The 18652-nt window shown below is 26.3% G+C and overlaps 1 protein-coding gene across 9 annotated transcripts in view; it reads left to right on the top strand.

Moving 5' to 3' along the window:
* The window catches only part of LOC117167548 (echinoderm microtubule-associated protein-like 2), a 77665-nt gene that overhangs the window by 21709 nt on the left and 37304 nt on the right, over positions 1–18652 (top strand). For 7 of the 9 annotated variants that reach the window (XM_033352557.1, XM_033352565.1, XM_033352556.1 and 4 more), the window contains exons 4-6: positions 9196–9358; positions 14200–14313; positions 14799–14933. In XM_033352557.1, coding sequence (XP_033208448.1) covers positions 9196–9358; positions 14200–14313; positions 14799–14933 — 412 coding nt within the window. The remainder of the gene's footprint in view (positions 1–9195; positions 9359–14199; positions 14314–14798; positions 14934–18652) is intronic. The other 2 variants (XM_033352564.1, XM_033352562.1) reach the window with 2 other exon arrangements.

Below are 18652 nucleotides of genomic sequence, written 5' to 3'. Positions count from 1 at the left end.
TTTGCCTTTTTGCTATAAAAACGCGTATTTATAAGTTGAAAACAAACTTTTTGGTAATTAGAAATTCAACTTTTTGGAAATTATTTTTTTTTGTTAGAAATTGAACTTTTTTACAGAATATTAATATTTTGGCTTAATTGTTCTAAAATTTTGATTACATTTTTTTCTTTTTGCTTGAAAAATCATTATTTGTTGAAAATTCATTTTTTTTTTTAGTTGAAAATTTGTAGGTTCGGTTGAAAAATGATCTTTTTGGTTGAAGATTTTACTATTTTCTTCAATATCTTAAACTATTTGTTTACAAATATATGTATTTTGTTCATAAATCGTATTACTTTGTAAAAAATCAATCTCCTTGGTTAAAAATTCGTCTTTTCGGTTTTAAAATTCATCTCTTTAGATAGAGATTTATTTTTTTATTGATAAAAATGCAACTATTGCATTTTTCGTTAGAAACACTTTTTTTTAGAAATAATGTTTTTGATGAATATTTAACTGCCTTGTAAAAAAGTAATCTTTTTGACTCGAAAATTCAACTATTTTTATGAAAATGCAACTAATTTTGGTTAAAGTTTTTTTTCGTTATAACGAACTTTTTTCTCAAAAAGTTATCTCTTCAGTTAAAAAGTCAATTGTTATCTAAAACATCCGACTTTTTTAGTCTGATAATTTAATTATTTAATATTTGAAAGTATTTTTAAAAAAAGCTAAAAATAGACAAATTTTGCAACAAAACAGCACAACAAGGTTTGAAAAGAAAAGTGTCTTTTAAAAATCGTATTTAACCCTTTAACGCGCAAAAACCGAGAAACTTAAACTTCAAAAAATTAATCGTACCGTTACACCAAAACAAAAATATATACAAACGGTGGGAAAATGGTATCCCAAAGGGCGTTAAGGGGTTAAAAAAACTTTCGGTTCTTTTACCTTTCTCAAAAGTTCGATTCTTGGTGAAACAAAAAAAATTCAATTATTTAGTTGAAAATGCAACTGTGGTTGTTTAAAGTTTAATTTTTCTGGTAAAAAATGGAATGTTTTTTTTGTTGTTGAAAATTCTTCTTTTTAGATTAAAAAATCATTTATTATAGTAGAAAAGTCATCTAAAATGTTACAAGATTAAAATGTTGGTGTTCGAATACTAACGGTCGAGAAAATGAAAGATTCATCAAGGAAAAGACAAGAAGTTCTAAAAATTAATTTTTTTCATCACCCTTGTTCAGGATATATTAAAGGATTGCAAAGAATTTAACGAAACTTCCAAATTTTCAAGGGATTTCGAAAAATTTTATAGGATTTCAGAAAATTGCGAAGGAATTTAAAATTATAGTCAGGACATCAATTATACCTCAAAGATTTGAAATGATTACAACTGATTTAAGGAATGTATAGAAGTTCAAAAGAAATTCTAAGATTTAAAAAAAAAATCTATTGTATCAATAAAAATTCTAAGTTTTTAAGGGATTTCTACAAATTTGAGTTCATTTTGGAGATTTCAAGGCGTTTTATGGGATATGTATAGTATATTGCATACCAGATCCAAGGAATATTTAAACTCTTGATTTAATATTATAATAATTGTTTATTTTATTTTTCATTGTTATTTTGTATCTTATTATTTTATTGCTCTTTTTTAGGCTGAATGCTACTATTGTGTCAAAATGGTTAAATGTTTTTGACGTAAGGGGAATAAATAAATAAGAAAATGTATGTTATTTTCTTGTTTATGAAAAGAAAGGGAAATAAATAAGAGGCTGTCTCAGAACTTGGGTCGTGTATCAAATATATGTAGGACACCACCTCTAATACTTGGTCACGATTTATGTCACTCGACATTCTTTACATTCACCGTCCTATGAAAGTTAACTACAGGGTGCCTTTCAAGAAATTTATATTAAACTTCAATTCAATAGAAAGTCGATCAAATTCCTTAATTTAATTTCTTTACATTCTAAATAAGAATCAGTCAAAAGTGATTGATTTCAAGTCAGTTTTGACTGATTACAATAATGCGGTTTTAATGACTCACAAATCAGTCAAAAGTGACTTTTTAGATCAGTCGATTTGATTCACGGGCGAAATCAGTTATTTTGAATTATTCAACCTGTTGAATTTTCATCTAAAAATGCCAGTTTTTAACAAAAAATGGAATAGTTAAATTCTTCAAAAAGAAAAATTATTTTCCAGAAAAAAGAAACAAATTTCCAACAAAATAGTTACATTTTCAACAAAAGAGATAAACTTTAAACTCCAATGATAGATCCTTAAACAAAAAAATGAATTTTCAACAAACTATTGTAATTTTCGACCAAGTAGTTAAATTTCAATCATCAAGGATGCACTTTTAATCCAGAAAAGAAATAGTTAACCGAAAAAGTTTAATTTTAAACCAGAACACAATTACGAAATATGAATTCTAAATAAAATACTTTAATTTTTAACGAAACATATGAATTTTTCAATAAAATTACAAATCATTCACAAAAAGACTAAATGTTTAACGCAGTAGTCCAACTTTCAACTAAGTAGTTTAATTTTTTTTAAATGAATTTTCCGCTATGAAGATTAATTTTCTACCATAAATGACAATTTTTCAAGAAATTATATAAATTTTCAACCAATAAATTGAATTTCCTCAACAAAAAAAAATTAATTTTGCGTCCCATAGATTCATTTTGTGTTAACAAAATGAACTTTTAACGTAAAAAACATGAGTCTTCAAACAAATAGTTGAATTTGCAATTAAAATTTAATATATAAATTTTCATTTAAAAAGTCAATTTTCAACAAAAAAGACAAAAATAAGTTTATTACTATAATGATGGATTATTGCCAAAAAAACTGAATTTTTAAAAAAGTAATTCAACTTTCAACTGAATAGTTGGATTTTTATGTAAAGAATATCAGTTTTTAACCAAATATAGAATACCTCAATTTTCAATCACAAAAATTAATTTTTAACAACCAAAAACGCATTTTGAATAAGATTGTTGAATTTTCAACCGAACAGGTATATAAAATATTATATTAATATTATAGCAATATTCAATTAAAATAATTATTCATTACTCAAAATCAAATTTCAAATTTTCAAAGGATTTCAAAAAATTTTATAGGATTTCAGAAAATTGCAAAGGAATTTAAAATTATAGTCAGGACATCAATTATACCTCAAAGATTTGAAATGATAGAAATATAATACATAATATAATATATAATGTCAACGGTAGAAATAAGTTTTTATCTAAAACGATGAACTATTAACAACAACAAAACTAAATGTTTAATAATGTATTTAAACTTTCAACCAAAAAATATTAATTATCAATAAAATATTTAATTCCTCGACCCAATGAGTAGAATTTTTATCTAAAAAATATATATTTTCAAGGAGAAATAAAATAGTTCAATTTTCAATGAGAAAAAGTAATTTTTAACAAACAAAAAAAAACGAATTTGGAATAAAATAGCTTGATTTTTAACCAAAGATGATTTTTGAACAAAAAAAAAAATAGTTAAAATTAATTTTTGAGCGTAAGAAAACGAACTAAATGTTTTTAGATAAAATTTCCATACAGAAATTAATTTTCAAGTCATATCATGAATCTTCAACAAAAAAACTTAATTTGTAACAAACGAGTTCAATTATGAATAAAAAGAGATTCATTTTCCGCAAAAAATGTAATAATTAATATGAATACATTAATTTTCAACTGTAGGCGATAAGTTTCCTGTAAAAAAATTAATTTTCAACATCAAAAACTAAATTTTTGATTAAAATGATAAGTTATTAACCAAGAAATAGAAGTTTTAACAATGTAATTTAACTTTCAGTAAAAAATATGAATTCTCAATGAAATATTTAAATCCTCAGCCAAGTAGTTGAATTTTTATCTATAGAGGATCGATTTTTAAGGAAAAAAAGAACATTTAAATTTTCAATTAACAAAGTAGAATGAATTTTCAACTAAGAAGATTTAATTTCTACCAATAAGGACAAATTGATCTAATATAACAATCAACTTACCAGATCAATAATTTTGAATGACCTAAACAAAGTCGTCTTTAGTGACGTAATAAGTAACTTTCATTAATTTCATCAGTAATTTTGATTGATCTGATCCGCAACTTTCAATGTGTTAATCAGTCATTTATGTTAATTGTGGAATTTGCCTTTTTTTTGTCCAAAACAAAATGTTTTTTTGGGGGGAGACACTACACTTGAAATTTAAGTCAAAGTTTTATTGAATCAATTGATCTCGAATATTTTGACTGAAATTTCAGTTGCGTCTGCTGAAAAACAGTAATTTTAATAGAAAAATCAATCAATTCAACTTTCTGAAAATCAGTCACCTTTATTGCCTATTTAACTCTGTCAGAAATATTGACAGATTCACGTGGTGATACAACTGGTTAGTCATTAGAAATTACTGACTTTTCAGTCAAATAATACTTAATTAATTTGATCAGTCAAATGTTTGGTCCCGACAAAAAAATCACATTCCACAATTTAGGTGTCACATCCCACGATTTTTTTATTTCTTTTTTATTTTACCACGACTAAAATATATTAATTTTGTTTGAATATAAAAACAGTGTGGAAATTGACAAACAAAATATGCTATTTGAGACGAAAGACTCGTAATCAACCTCTAGATCCTTTTTTCGTCCACACCAATGATTTTTCTTCTAGAAATTTCAGTTAGAAATTTCAGTCAATATTTAAGTAGTAAGGGCTCAATTACTTGACTAATAACAATTGCAAATAAAAAAATTGGAATGAATGTAACAATTTCTATAATTATTACTCATGCTGAGTGCCATGAGTGTAAACCTGGGCCGTGCCTGTCAACCTGCTGATGGAAACCTCACGAGGTTAAACCCATTTGAGCTTGAAAGTTGGCGAGGTTGGAATCAGGCACGCGATGAAGTTTAAAACCATCCTAGTGCACAACAGGCGCAAATTCAATTTCTCAGACAATTGGATTCACTCCTGTTTATTCGAATTATTCTGCCATCGCAAATATGAAACACGATTAGATTTAGCATCTACCAAAACTGTACGTTCAGACGATCAAGGCCAGGGTCAAATCCAGAGAACAGGAAGCCCATGAGAGGGAAATTGTTAAGTTAATTTAGAATTTTATTCAACTTTTTCAAATTTTCCTGCGCCAAAGTCTGCCTCCGAATTCACAATCTTTCCCCTATCCTCCTCTTTTCTCCCTTTTTAATGAATTTCTATTTTACCCTCTGTTTTCAAGATAACTTTCCATTTTCCTTTTTTCCATTTTCCGTTTTCCCTTTCTCGTTCCCTTTTCATATCTCTTTTCATTTCCCGCTCCCGTTCCCTTTTCATTTCCCAGTCCCTTTCCATATCCCTTTTCCTTTCAATTTCCCTTTCCATATCCTTTTCCGTTTCCATTTCCCATTCCATACCCTTTTCCCTTTACCCGTTTCAATTCAGATTCGTAGAAATCCCTTAAAAACTTACCTTTTCTTGAAATCTTAGAATTCCTTTTAAAATCCTATAAATTCCTTAAATAAGTTAAAATAATGTGAGATATTTAAGGTATACTTGATATTATGAATATCATTTTTAAATCTGTTGCCATTTTCTGAAATTCTACGAAATTTTTTGAAATCCCTTGAAAATTGATGAATTACATTAAATTCTTCTTAAATCGTTTGGTGGTCAACTTTGAAGTTTTGGTGGTCAACATTGAAAAAGTTATTGATTTTTCAAATTTGGGATGCCAACTTCACGGTGGTACAGCACTTTTTAATATTTTCAAAAAATTCTTTTTGCTATCGTTTGGTGGTCGTTTGGTGGTGTTTGGTAGGCGACCGTGAACGTTCGGTGGTCAAAATAAAAAAAGTTATCGAGTTTTCAAAATTGGTGCATCAACTTCCGTTAGCACCCCACTTCAATTTTCTTTTTTAATTCCTTATGACATCGTTTGGTGGTCGTTTGTTGGTATTTGGTAGTGATTTCTGAATGTTTGGTGGTAGAAATTACAGGATATATCGGATCTTTTAGAAAATACATGTGGCCCGTGATGGGAATCTGCGCATGCTTATGCGCATGTGTGATTAGTGCGAAATTTGAATTTCAAAATGCTCTTTTTCAATGTGAACGCTGTTTGGCAAGTATAATTGTACATAATTGTAGTTTTTAAGTTTTCGAACATTACAGGTTTTATCATTTTTGAAATCTGAACTCTCCTATTATTTTATATTTTAAGTTTTTCGACTTTTAATTACAAGGTAATCTTTGGAAATTGACTCAAAGTCCTGGTCTGGAAACTTCATTAAGGCAATGTACATTGAAATAAGTTCCTTTACTGTAAACTAAATCAAACAATACTTAAAAAGACAATTGTAACAGAACCATAATTCAGTATCAATTCAGTATCGCGCTCGGTCTTTGTATTTTTCCCACATTTGTCCACCTTTTGCAATACATTTTATTCTCAGCTACCTTCAAAACATAGAAGAAAACTTCTGAAAAATTCTCTCTTGCCTTATCAACTCGTTTACTCAAAATGTGACTTTCCTCTTCTAGCTGTAGGTACATATTTCCACATGATAGTGTAGAAATCTTCAAGAAATCTTCAAATAAAAATTTACAGTAAACTTTATGAGTTTTTTAGATGAAGAGAATTTGTCTGAATTTGGAATTATTGTCAAAATTTTCAGAATGCCCCCAAAAAAATACAAACAAAATTTAAAAGATTAATATTATTTACCATCCAGGAACTTCAGTTCATAGCTAATTCTTCAATCTTAATTTCTGTCACTATTCTTTAATAATCTTTTATAAAATTTAGAGGAACTTAGCATGAACGACACAAACGACACAAAACGGCACAAACGACACAAGCCACATAAAAAAATAATGAGGCAAAATGTGTTCAACCAATAAAGAACTACAAATTTGTTTTGAATACTTGTTTGATAGGATGCGTGCTTTTTGTTTTATACGTAAAAAACCAAAATAAAAATTAAACGATTCCATTTTTGAACAAACGACACAAACTATGAAAAAAATGGATTTACAAAAGTTGTTCATCCAAAAAAGAGTTAAAAATTTATAATGAATAATATTTTGATAGGACACGCAGAAAAATTAAATCACATTAAAAATTAATATTAATTATCAATAAATAATTAATAAAATAATATTAATAATCTTAAAAATAACATTAAAAATAAAAAAATAAGATTTTTTGGAAAACGAAAGAAGGTATTAAAAAAAAATTAATAGAACAAATTGGTTCACCCAAAAACGATCTACGAGTTTTGTATAAATAATTTCGATACAGAATGAGTAGGCTTTCTTTCAATTTTCAAAAAATAAGATTAAAAAATATATATAAAAACAAAGCAATAAAAATACTTATGATTCATACTAATGAATATTATGAATTTTAATATTACAAATTGATTGAAATGATACTTTTTTGAAGGTAGCTGAGAATAAACAATGTCAATGCATATTATAAATTTGAATAATATAAATTGATTGAAATGATACGTTATTGAAGGTAGCTGAGAATAAAATGTATTGCAAAAGGTGGACAAATGTGGGAAAAATGCAAAGGCCTAGCGCGATACTGAATTGATACTGAATTATGGTTCTGTTAAAGTTGTCTTTTTAAGTATTGTTTGAATTAGTTTACAGTAAAGGAACTTATTTCAATGTACATTGCCTTAATGAAGTTTCCGGACCAGGACTTTGAGTCAATTTCCAAAGATTACCTTGTAATTAAAAGTCGAAAAACTTAAAATATAAAATAATAAGAGAGTTCAGATTTCAAAAATAATAAAACCTATACTGTTTGAAAACTTTAAAACTGATATTTTAGAGTTCGGGTGCCAACTTCACGGGCTTACAGTTATTAGTATTCAGATAATTTCAAACTATAAGCGATTGAAGTTAAACAATCTTGATTTTCTGTGATTAGATAATATCTAGACGTTTTAAACTCAACAACAATTTGGTTAAAAATGTATCTATTTTCTTGAAAATAAAATATTTTCACTCGAAACGTTAGGAATTTGAAGCGAAATCTCCTTATGTAAAAAACCATCCTTTTAGGTTAAAAATTGGACTTTTCAGATTGCAAATTAGTTTTTTTTTAAATGTCATGCTTTTTGGTTGCAAATTCGTATAATTAATAGAAAATTAATTTTTGTTAAAAGTCCATATTTTCGGGTTAAAAATTGTACTGACCTTTAAAAAAAATCATCTTTTCAGCTTCAGAATTCAACTAATTAGTCTAAAAGGCAAATGTTTTTCATTGAGGCTTTATCTTTTTGTATGAAAATTCGATCATTTGGTTGGAAATTATACTATCTGTTTAAAAATTCACCTATCTTGTGAAAAATTGTTTTTCTTTTATGGAAATATTCGGATAAAAACTTACCTTCTTGGTTAAAAATTAAACAACCTGGTTAAAAACTCATTTTTTGTTGTTAAAAATTCAATTATTATGTCGCAACTTTTTTTTGGTTGAAAATTAATCTTCTTGGTAGGGTATTTTTCTTTTTGGTTAAAAATTGAAATATTTGGTTGAAAATTGATCTGTTTTTGTAGAAAATTAATCTATTTGGTTGAAAATGTAACCATTTGGTTGAAATTTCATCTATTTTTTGGAACTTTGTCTTTTTACTTTCCTTGTTTGAAACCTCATTTTTTAAATTTAAATTAAACTATTTGGTTAAAAATTTATCTTTTTAGTTAAATATTAAACTATTATAATAAAAAGTATTTTTTGTGGAAAATTAATGTTTTTGTTTGAATATTTATCTTCTTGTTCAACAATTTTAAGATTTTGTTAAAAATTAATTTATTTTCGTAAAAAATTAATAGCTTGTTTGAGGATCTATCTTTTTTGTTGAAAATTTAACTCTTCGGTTAAAAATTAATCTAATTCTTTGAAAATGCAATTTTTACACTTGAAATGAAACTGTAAGGCAACTGTTAGGTTAAAAAAATTTTAATTTCACTATTTGGTTAAAATGTATCGTCCATAGTGGAAAATTAATTAATTCTTCTATTTTTTACCTATTTTCGTGAAAACCCATCCTATTTTTCCGGTTTTTGAAAGCAGTTTCGGATGTGAATTCTGCAATCTGAAAATCTTGAGATTTCACAAAATATTTCGGTTCAATTTTATCATTTATAATTTTTTTCAGGTAACCAAAATTCAGTTCCATTAAAAGACATGAGACTGCGACAAGGCACCCTTTCCGGCTTAAGGACTTCTCCTTCTTCGGGATCAGCTCAGGATGTCAGAGATGCAAATTCAAGTCCAAGGCGAACTATTAGTTACACACCACCATCACAACTTCCGCAGAGGTGAACAAATTAATTAATTAATAATTGCAATGATTGTATAATTTTGCTGATTTAACAGGGTGACCGCAAAACTTCATTGGAAAAATGTCTAGACTTTTCCCTGCTTTTCACCTGAATAATTTTTCGTTTTCCTTGACCCTTAATATTTAAAACGCCAAATTCATCTTTGAAAATTTTTTAATATAGAATATTTTATATAAAGTAACCTATTTAAACGGAAAAAAGGACCAAAAATTACTAATTTCTGACTTAAAAAGTGACTAGACGTGATTTTGAAATTAAAAGAATTCATAAGAATTTGATCGTACTTATCAAGATTGCAGGATGATTTTTACGAATTCAGGATAAATTTTAAAGAATTCAAATTAATTAGAAAAAATGTGTTAATAAAAAAAATCCATTGTTTTAGTAAAATAGAAGTCAATTTAGAGGAATTTAAGGGGAATGGGAAGAATTAAAATTGAGAGAAAAACACTTCAGGATGAATTAAGCAAAAACAAAACAAACAACGATAAATTGAATGAATTAAGAAGAGTTAAATGAATAAAAATCCCATTAAATGACTAAAATAATAAAAAAAAATTGGAATCTTTGAAAATACCCTACAATATTTCAATCCTTTGCAATCTTTTTAAATCTTGGGAAAACTACTTTGTGAATACCCTAAAAGTTTTAAAATCCTTTAAATCACTTTAAATTATGTAACATTTTAAATAATACCCTAAGGTATTTCAAATCCTGTGAAATATATTGAAATCCCTCAAAATGGCTTAAAGCTCTTGAAAATTCCTTGGAATTATCCAAAATATCCTTATTCTCTTTAAAATTCTTTTAGATTTTTTCAAATTATTGAAACCAATTAAAAATTTTCGAAATATTTTAAACTGTCCGAAAATCATTCACATTCCTTAAATTCTTTGGAAATATATTTAAATATTTTTAAATGTTGGTAACCTTACGAAATATCTTCATGCTTCTAAATCATTGAAATCTTCAGAAATCTTATAAAATATCCGAAAACCTTATAGATCAGGTAAAATCATTCCATATATTTCGAAAAAAATCATTCAAAACCTTAAAAGGTTCCTTAAAATTGTTTCAATTTCTTAAAATTATCTTGGAGACTATTGATATACGCTAAATTATTTTAAATCTAATTTTTATTTTAAATCCATTGTCAATTTTAAAAGCTTTTAAAAACGTCTTGGATATTGTAAAAATAACCTAAAATACTTTAAAATTATTTCAAGCTATTGAAATATATTGTAAATTCTTCGAAATTTTTTTAAATACTTCGAAACTTTTAATGGCTCTTGAAAATTCCTTAGAATTTAAAAAAATACAATAAAATTTGTTAACTCCTTTGAATACCTTTAAATTATTTTAAAATTTGTTTAATTTCTTGGAATCTTTTTTAATACATCAAAGTATTTCAATTCCTTTAAAATCTTTTGAAAATTCTTTGGAATTTTAAAAAATACCAGAAAATATATCAAATCTTTTTGAATACATTTAAATCATTGAAATCTGTTCATAATTTCTTGGTATCTTTTCATATATTTCAAAGTCCTAAAAATTCTTTAAATGCTTTTGGATTCCATTGAAATATTTGAAAATATTTGAAATCCTATAAAATTTGTTGATTCGTATAAATCATTGAATTGAAATCCTCAGAAATCATAAAAGGTCTCTTTGAATTTTTTAAAATATCCTAAAAACTTATACATCCGATAAAATCTTACAATATTTATCTAAATTCGACTAAATTCTTTGAAACCCTATGAAAATTTTTTTAAATCCCTTAAAATCATTTAAATCCTTAGCAATTACTTGGAACTTTGGTAATTTCTTCAAAATGATTTGGAGTCTTAAAATTACTAAAGTGTTTCAAATAAATTTTTTTTTAGAAATCTATTGAAACTTTTGAAAGGTTTTAAAAATTCCTGGGAATTTAAATTTTTTTAGAAATACCTTGAAATATTTAAAATTATATAAAATCTCTTAATCCTTATAAATTATTGAAATCTTCAGAATTCTTATAAAATCCCTTGGAATTTAAGAAACTATCCTAAACGATTATAGATCCGATAAAATCCTTCTATATTTTTTTTAACTAGTAAATTTTTTAAAACTTCATGAAAATTTGGTTAAATCCCTTAAAATTATTCAAATCCTTAGAAATTCCTTGGAAATTTGGAAATTTTTTTTAATGCTTTGGAGTCTTTTAAAATGCACTCAAATATTTTTAAGGCATAAATTTTTGTTTTTTAATAAAATCCATTTTAACTTTTAAAAGGGTTTATAAATTCCCTGGATGTTATAAAATTACCCTAAAACACTTTAAAATTCCTTCAAATGATTGCAATCTATTGCAAATTTTTAGGATTTTTTTAAAATCCCTTGAAGCTATTTAAAGATTTTGAAAATTCCTTGCAATTTTTTTATAATGCCTTAAAATTTTATAAATTATTTAGAATGGCTTAAAATGATTAAAATCTTTTAAAAATTTATTTGAATCTTTTTAAATATTTTAAAATCTAACAAATTCTTTAGTTTTTTGGAAATATCTTGAAATATTTCAAAATATTTGAATTCTCTTAATTCTTGGGAATTATTGAGATTTTAAGACATATCTGGAAATCTCTTGGAATCTTTTAATGTATCCTAAAACCTTATATATCGGATAAAGCTGTTGAATATCTTTCGGGAAGTTAGCAAATTCTTTAAAACACAATGAAAGTTTTTTTATAACCCCTAAATCATTCATATTCTTCGAAATTCCTTGAAAACTTTTTTATTTCTTGAAAATGTATAGAAATATTTTCCAATACCCTAAATTTCTATGAAATCCCATAAAATTATTGATAATTCTTGTGAACATTTTGAAACCCTTTGAAGTTTTGTAAATCTATTGAAAGATCCTTGGATTTTTTTTAAATACCGTCAATCTAAAAAATTCTTTTGAATACATTCAAAGTAAATAAATCCTTTACAATTTCCTGGAATATTTGTAAATATCCGAAAATATTTGAAGTCCTACGAAATCATTTGAAATTCCTTAAAAAATATTGAACTTTGAATAAATACACTTAAATCTTTAAAAATCTTTAGAGTTTCTTTAAATTACTGAAATCTGATAAAATAAAAAAAATCTTTCAAAACATTTTTAAAAAATTCAGAAGAATTCAGGAATAGATATAAAATACCCTTAATTTCTTTCAAACTCCTTCAAATCATTGAAATCTATTTTAAAAAATTTTTTATTCCCTTGAAACTTTTTAAAGATCTTGAAAATTCCTTGGAATTACTTAAAATACCTTAAACTTTTATAAATACTTTGGAATTACTTCAAATGATTTAAATTTGTTCAAAGTAGTTTAGAAACTTTTTCAATGTTCTAAAATCTATCAAAGTCTTCAAAATTTTTGATAATATCTTGAAATATTTGAAAATATTTGAATTCCCTTCATTCTTATAAATCACTGAAATCTTCAGAAATCTTAAAAAGTCTCTTTCAAATTTTAAAAATATCCTAAAAGATTATACATCAAATAAAATCTTTCTATATTCGGCTAAATTCGACTAAATTCTTTGAAACCCTATGAAAATTTGGTTAAATCCCTAAAAATCGTTGAAATCTTTAGAAATTCCTTGGAATTTTTCTAATTTCTTCAAAATGCTTTGGAGGTTCCTATAATAAATGAAAATATTTCTGATCCGAAAAAAAATTTTGGAGTCTATTGTAACTTTTAAAAGCTTTTAAAAACTTCTTGGATGTTATAAGAATACCCTAAAATCCTTTAAAATTCCTTCAAATGACTGAAGTCTATTTAAAATTCTTTTGATTATTTTACATTCCTTGGATTTTTGTAATATCATACAATTTTTGAAATTCTTTGGAATACCTTTAAATGATTTGAATATGTTAAAAATTGTTGAAAACTTTTTAAATATTTTAATGTTTTGCAAATACCTTGATATATTTTAAAATATTTAAATTCCCTTCATACTTAGGAATTATTGAGACACTCACAATTGAAAAAATCTTTTGGAATCTTTAAATGTATCCTAAAACCATATATACCAGATAAAGTGTTTGAATATCTTTCGAAATTTTAATGAATTCTTTAAAACCAAATGAAAAATGTGGTATAACCCCTAAATCATTCAAATCCTTAAAAGTTCCTTTATTTTTTTTTATTTCTTGAAAATGCCTTGAAATCTCTAAAAATACCCTAAAATGCTTTGAACTCCCGTAAAATTATTGAAATCTATTAAAAATTCTTGGGAACATTTTGAAATCCTTTGAATCTTTTTTAATGCTTAAGAAAGTTCCTTAGAATTTTTAAAAATACGTCAATCTCTAAAATCCTTTGGAATACATTCATAGTAATTAAATCTTTTACAATTTCTTGGAATATTTTTAAATACCCTAAAGTATTCGAAGTCATTTGAAATCATTTGAAATTCCCTTAAAATTTATTGGTCTTAAAAAAATACTCTAAAATCTTAAAAATTATTGAGTCCCTTCGAATGATTGCAATCTGATAAAATTGTGAAGAATCTTTCAAAATAACCAAAAATATTTTAAAAGAATTCAGGAGTATTCAGAAATAAATGAATTCATATAAATTAATTAGTTCAAAGAAAATTGACTAAAGTGACTTAAAATCGAGTAAAAAGTTACTATAGTTAACTATAGTTTTTGAAAGTGCTTTTCAAAGAAATTCTCTATCTTTTTTTTTTTAAATCCCTGACTTTTCCCTTATTTCCAGGCTTTTCCAAACATGCGACCACCCTCTTTAAATATTATATTATATTACATTGCGAATTTTTTTTAGAAGATCCGTCCACTATCAATCAACAAATTCTCTGCATTCTGATAGCCCAAGCAGTAGTAGCGTATCTCCGGTACCATCACCCAGTCCGAGAGCAACACCACTTCCTGTTGCAAGGTGAATATAATACTCGAAATCCGATTCGACCTCGCATGATAAAAGCTTGGGCACCTTTTTTTTTTTTAATTCTCAAACATTATTTCGCAAGTGTTGCATCTTGATATGCTATCAATATTGTCGTTGATTGAATGCTAACAAGAACTAAATTGAAATACCCTTCAAAAAATCCTTAATGCTTCACCAAGGGAAATGATTAATGATTATCATCGAGTCGAAACATGATAAAGATTGGTAGGTTCAACATTCCAAAGGTTGTTTGTTTTTTATTCTTTAGAATTTTGTGCAAAGACTCTCTTCTTTTCTTTCTTCTTCTACATAAATCTTCTTTCTTTTAAAACCTGAACTGCTTCGATCTCGGCTTCTTTTTTTCTTTTATTCTTACCGACAAGTTTTCCCATAAAAAAGAACGTTTCCTCGCTTTGACGGTTTTTCGCAAATGCAAGAGATAATCATAAAACGAACGAGTATCATAAAATCCTCAGCAGATCTCCGACGACAAGAGCGAATGGACCTCCGCCGCAGAGTAGCTTAAGAAGAGCAAAAAGATGGTCTTCCACTGGAGATTTTACGCATTCTCCTCAATCTCCGGGAAATAACACCCAACTCGGTGGATCTAGGTAAGTTTAAATTCACTTGGTTCTACCAAAGGAGTCGACTCAAGTTTAAGTTGCTTAAACATCTTTAGAAAGCCAGGAAAATGGACTTTTTAGTGCAAAAGTTGCTCTCGCCGTGTTGGGATGATTTTAAAAAAGAATTCCAGATTAGATATCTTTGATCAGGCTGATTATATAAGACTGAAGGCACTGAGTCGTGAAAGTGTTGTGGAAAACTATCATTAATTTGTATCCAATGATGAGAATCCTTATCAGCTTGATAAGAATTTATTTTTTAATATAAAAAATTAAACAAAAAGTAAAAATAGCGTTGAGCAAAGTTGTTGATGCAAATGGGTCGACTCTGAAAGCAAAAATTCATTTAAATGTACGCTTTCATAAATTTAATTATATTCTCAAAAATTGCTTTGTTTTATAAAAATTTAGTTAGTTATTTCTTGATGTTTTCAATTTTTGCTTCTATGATTTTTGCAATTTATGGTCATTTTTTAGCTTTTTATGTGAATATTTTCTCACCAGACCTTCGTGATAACTATTTAATTACTTCATCATTTTTGTCAGAGACAAATTCTCTAAAATTGTAAAATAATATATTAATATTGAGTGCAAGTAAACAGCTTAAAATTGTTTACATTTCCAATTTGTAACAAAAGTATAAGATTTTTTTTTTAAATTTTTAGACTAATTGCATTTATTACCTATAAAAATATTGCTGAAATAGATATTGCAGAAATATGATAAAATTCAAAAAAAGTTCAAAATAATTTATGTTTCAACAGTTATCTTTTCTAACAAAAGTATTAGGAAAGTGCCATTTGCAGTTGACGTACCAAATACCAGATTCTTGAGAAATAGTCATTCTATTCCTTTAAGAATCAAAATAATACTATTAATTATGTAACCTCTAATTTATGTTTTTTCAAATTTGTTTTGCAATTGAATTTTTTCATATTATCGTGTCTCATCATTTCTCGACAAATGGTTGAATTTTAATAAATGTTGAATTATGTTTTCATGTAAAACATTTTCTCCAACTCTATTTCTTTCGATTTTTTCATGATTTATTCAAATTCAACTCTTTTTTTTTTAATTGACACGTGTTAATAGTTTTGTCCTGATATAAAAGTCCTGCTGAAACAGAACATATTTTGTATTTTTCTGGTAATTTGGTTGTATGTTTTAGTAGTTTTTCAAGGCATAAGTTCTATAATTAAAATAAGTACTTTTTAAAACAATTAAAAAAAGAATACAAATTTACTAGGACTGTTTTTGAACTTTTTATCAGTGTCAATCTAAACTTGTAAAAATTAAAACTTAAAAATCCAACCTGTTTCAGCTCAACTTTTTTAGAAAAAAAAAATTACTAAAAAAGTTCTACTCAATCTTTTTTTATATTTTTAACGTCATAATTTATAATCCAAGAAATTTAAAAAAAAGTCGTTTCGTGGTGAAAAATTGTAGGCAGAAAAGTACTTGAAGATATTATTATTCGTCTAGTTTCAGCAGGACTTTTTTCGTACCTTTATAGGAGTTTTGTCCTAAAAAAGTCCTTCTGAAACAGAACCTATTTTGTACTTTTTTGTACTTGAGTTGATTGTAATCATTACTATTTTCAGGGTTAAAATATAAATTAGGACTTGCAAAATTAAAAAAAAATTTTTTTTTAATTAAAAAAAAAGCCTTAAGGTACATATTCTCATCGTGACACTCGCGCCGCGCGCGATTTTCGACAGACATTTATAAACACGTTTTGTTGAATCTTTTTTTTTTCATAACTTTCGTCGTTTTTCCACAAATTTTGTTATTTTTTTATTTTCAATGTTATTTTTCACGAATAAAACAAATAGTGTGCGTCCTATCAAGAAGTGATTCTTAACGAAATTGTAGATCTTTTTGGGGATAATAATTTTGGTTGATTCATCTTTTTTCGCATCCTACAAAGTTTGACCACAAAATGGAATTTTTTATTTTTCATTAGTTTTTGTGCAATCAAAATTTGAATTTTCGATTTTTCAAGAAAATCCAACAATTTTTTATGATAATCTTGTAGGGCTTTCAAAAAGCAATGTTTTCCTTTTCTTGACTTTTTTTCATATCGTGCGTTTTTTAGCTTAAAATTTACATTTTCGGTTGATTTAAAATTTTTTGAAAATGCTATAACACTGAGAGTTTTCTTCTCATCAAAAAAAGTCATGATGATAAATTGTTTGTCCTCTTTAATACTATAAATATCCGTACATAGAATTTTTAAATTCAGAAGGAAATTGGTCTCAAAAATTTTCAAAATGCGCTCACTTTTTCAATTTTTATCAAAAATGGCTGGTTAACAAACTCGTCTATTCTTTTAGGACCTAAAAAAAGTGTGCCAAAGATGGATTTGATATGTTCATTTTTTTTTAGAGTTATCGTGTTTACGGACGGATAGACAGAGACAGACGCCATCGTAAAAACCTGATTTTCGGATTCAAGGGGTCTCGAACCGTGGAGAACCGTTGAAAAACAGTGGTGTCAAATTTCGGACAATTCTAATACTTTCTCAATCATAAATGATGAGAATGTAAAAAGTATTAGAAATGTATTTTTTAAACTTTTTTTTTAAATTTCACCAGTCCTAATTCATATTTTAAACAAGTGAAAAAACCAGTTCTGTAGTAAAAAAAGTTTTTTGGATTTGGAGTATTATAAAAGTCTTGTTTTGGGCACATAATAAACAGAACTTGCTTATTACTTTTTTCTTAAAAGAAGTTCTTGTTGGAATAAGTCTGATTTAAGAATATTTGTAACCTTTGTCTTATTCCAGAAGTACATTTTTTAAGCCTAATTATAATTTTGTCCTAAAAAAGCCCTGCTTAATACAGCATTTCTTACTTGAGTTCTGTGGCATCAGAATTTTTTTGGTTCATAAGTCTTATGACTATCATAAGTACTTTTTATAAAAATTAGAAAAATAAGAGGAAAACTTTTCTTGTATTCTTGTCTCAACCAAAATTTCCACGATATGACGGTCATCGAACTTTCTTAAAATATAAGTTAGGACTTATATAAACATTTGAAAAATGTTAAGGAGTACTTTTTAGTACTTTTGTTCCTAAAAAGGGCTTTCTGAAACAGGCGGTATTTTGTACTTTCCTGGTACGTTAGTTTGATTTCAATATAATTTTTTTTCGGAATATAAGTCCTATGAGTATTATAAGTTCTTTTCGTAATAATCAGAAAAATAAAAAGAAAAATTTTCTGGTATTCTTGACTCAAACAATTTTTCCATGATAGGACTGTTATAGAACTCTTTTTAAATAAAAGTTAGGACTTATAAACATTCTTTTTTAGACTTAAGAAGCACTTTAGTAGAACTTTCGTTCTTGAAAAGGGCCTTCTGAAACATGACGTATTTTGTACTTTCTTTTTACTTTAGTTTCATATCAACAGTATTTTTTTCAAAATATGAGTCCTGTGACTATCATTAGTACTTTTATAACAATTTTAACTTTATTTAGAACTTTTAAACATTAAAAAAAACTTAGAGGCACTTTTATAGTACTTCTGTCCCTAACAAAGGCCTTCCAGAACAAAATGTATTCAGTTCTTTTTTGGCACTTTAGTTTAAATTCAACAGTATGTTTCTTTAGTACGAGGGTAGTTCAATAAGTCCTTAGAATGAAGTATAAAAACAATTTTTTTTGGGTAATTTTTTTTTTATTTTTCAACATAATCTCCTTGGAGCT

The sequence above is a fragment of the Belonocnema kinseyi genome, chromosome 2 (genome assembly GCF_010883055.1).
Source record: "Belonocnema kinseyi isolate 2016_QV_RU_SX_M_011 chromosome 2, B_treatae_v1, whole genome shotgun sequence".
In the NCBI taxonomy this organism is placed as follows: domain Eukaryota; kingdom Metazoa; phylum Arthropoda; class Insecta; order Hymenoptera; family Cynipidae; genus Belonocnema; species Belonocnema kinseyi.
This window is presented reverse-complemented; position numbering and strand designations above follow the sequence as displayed.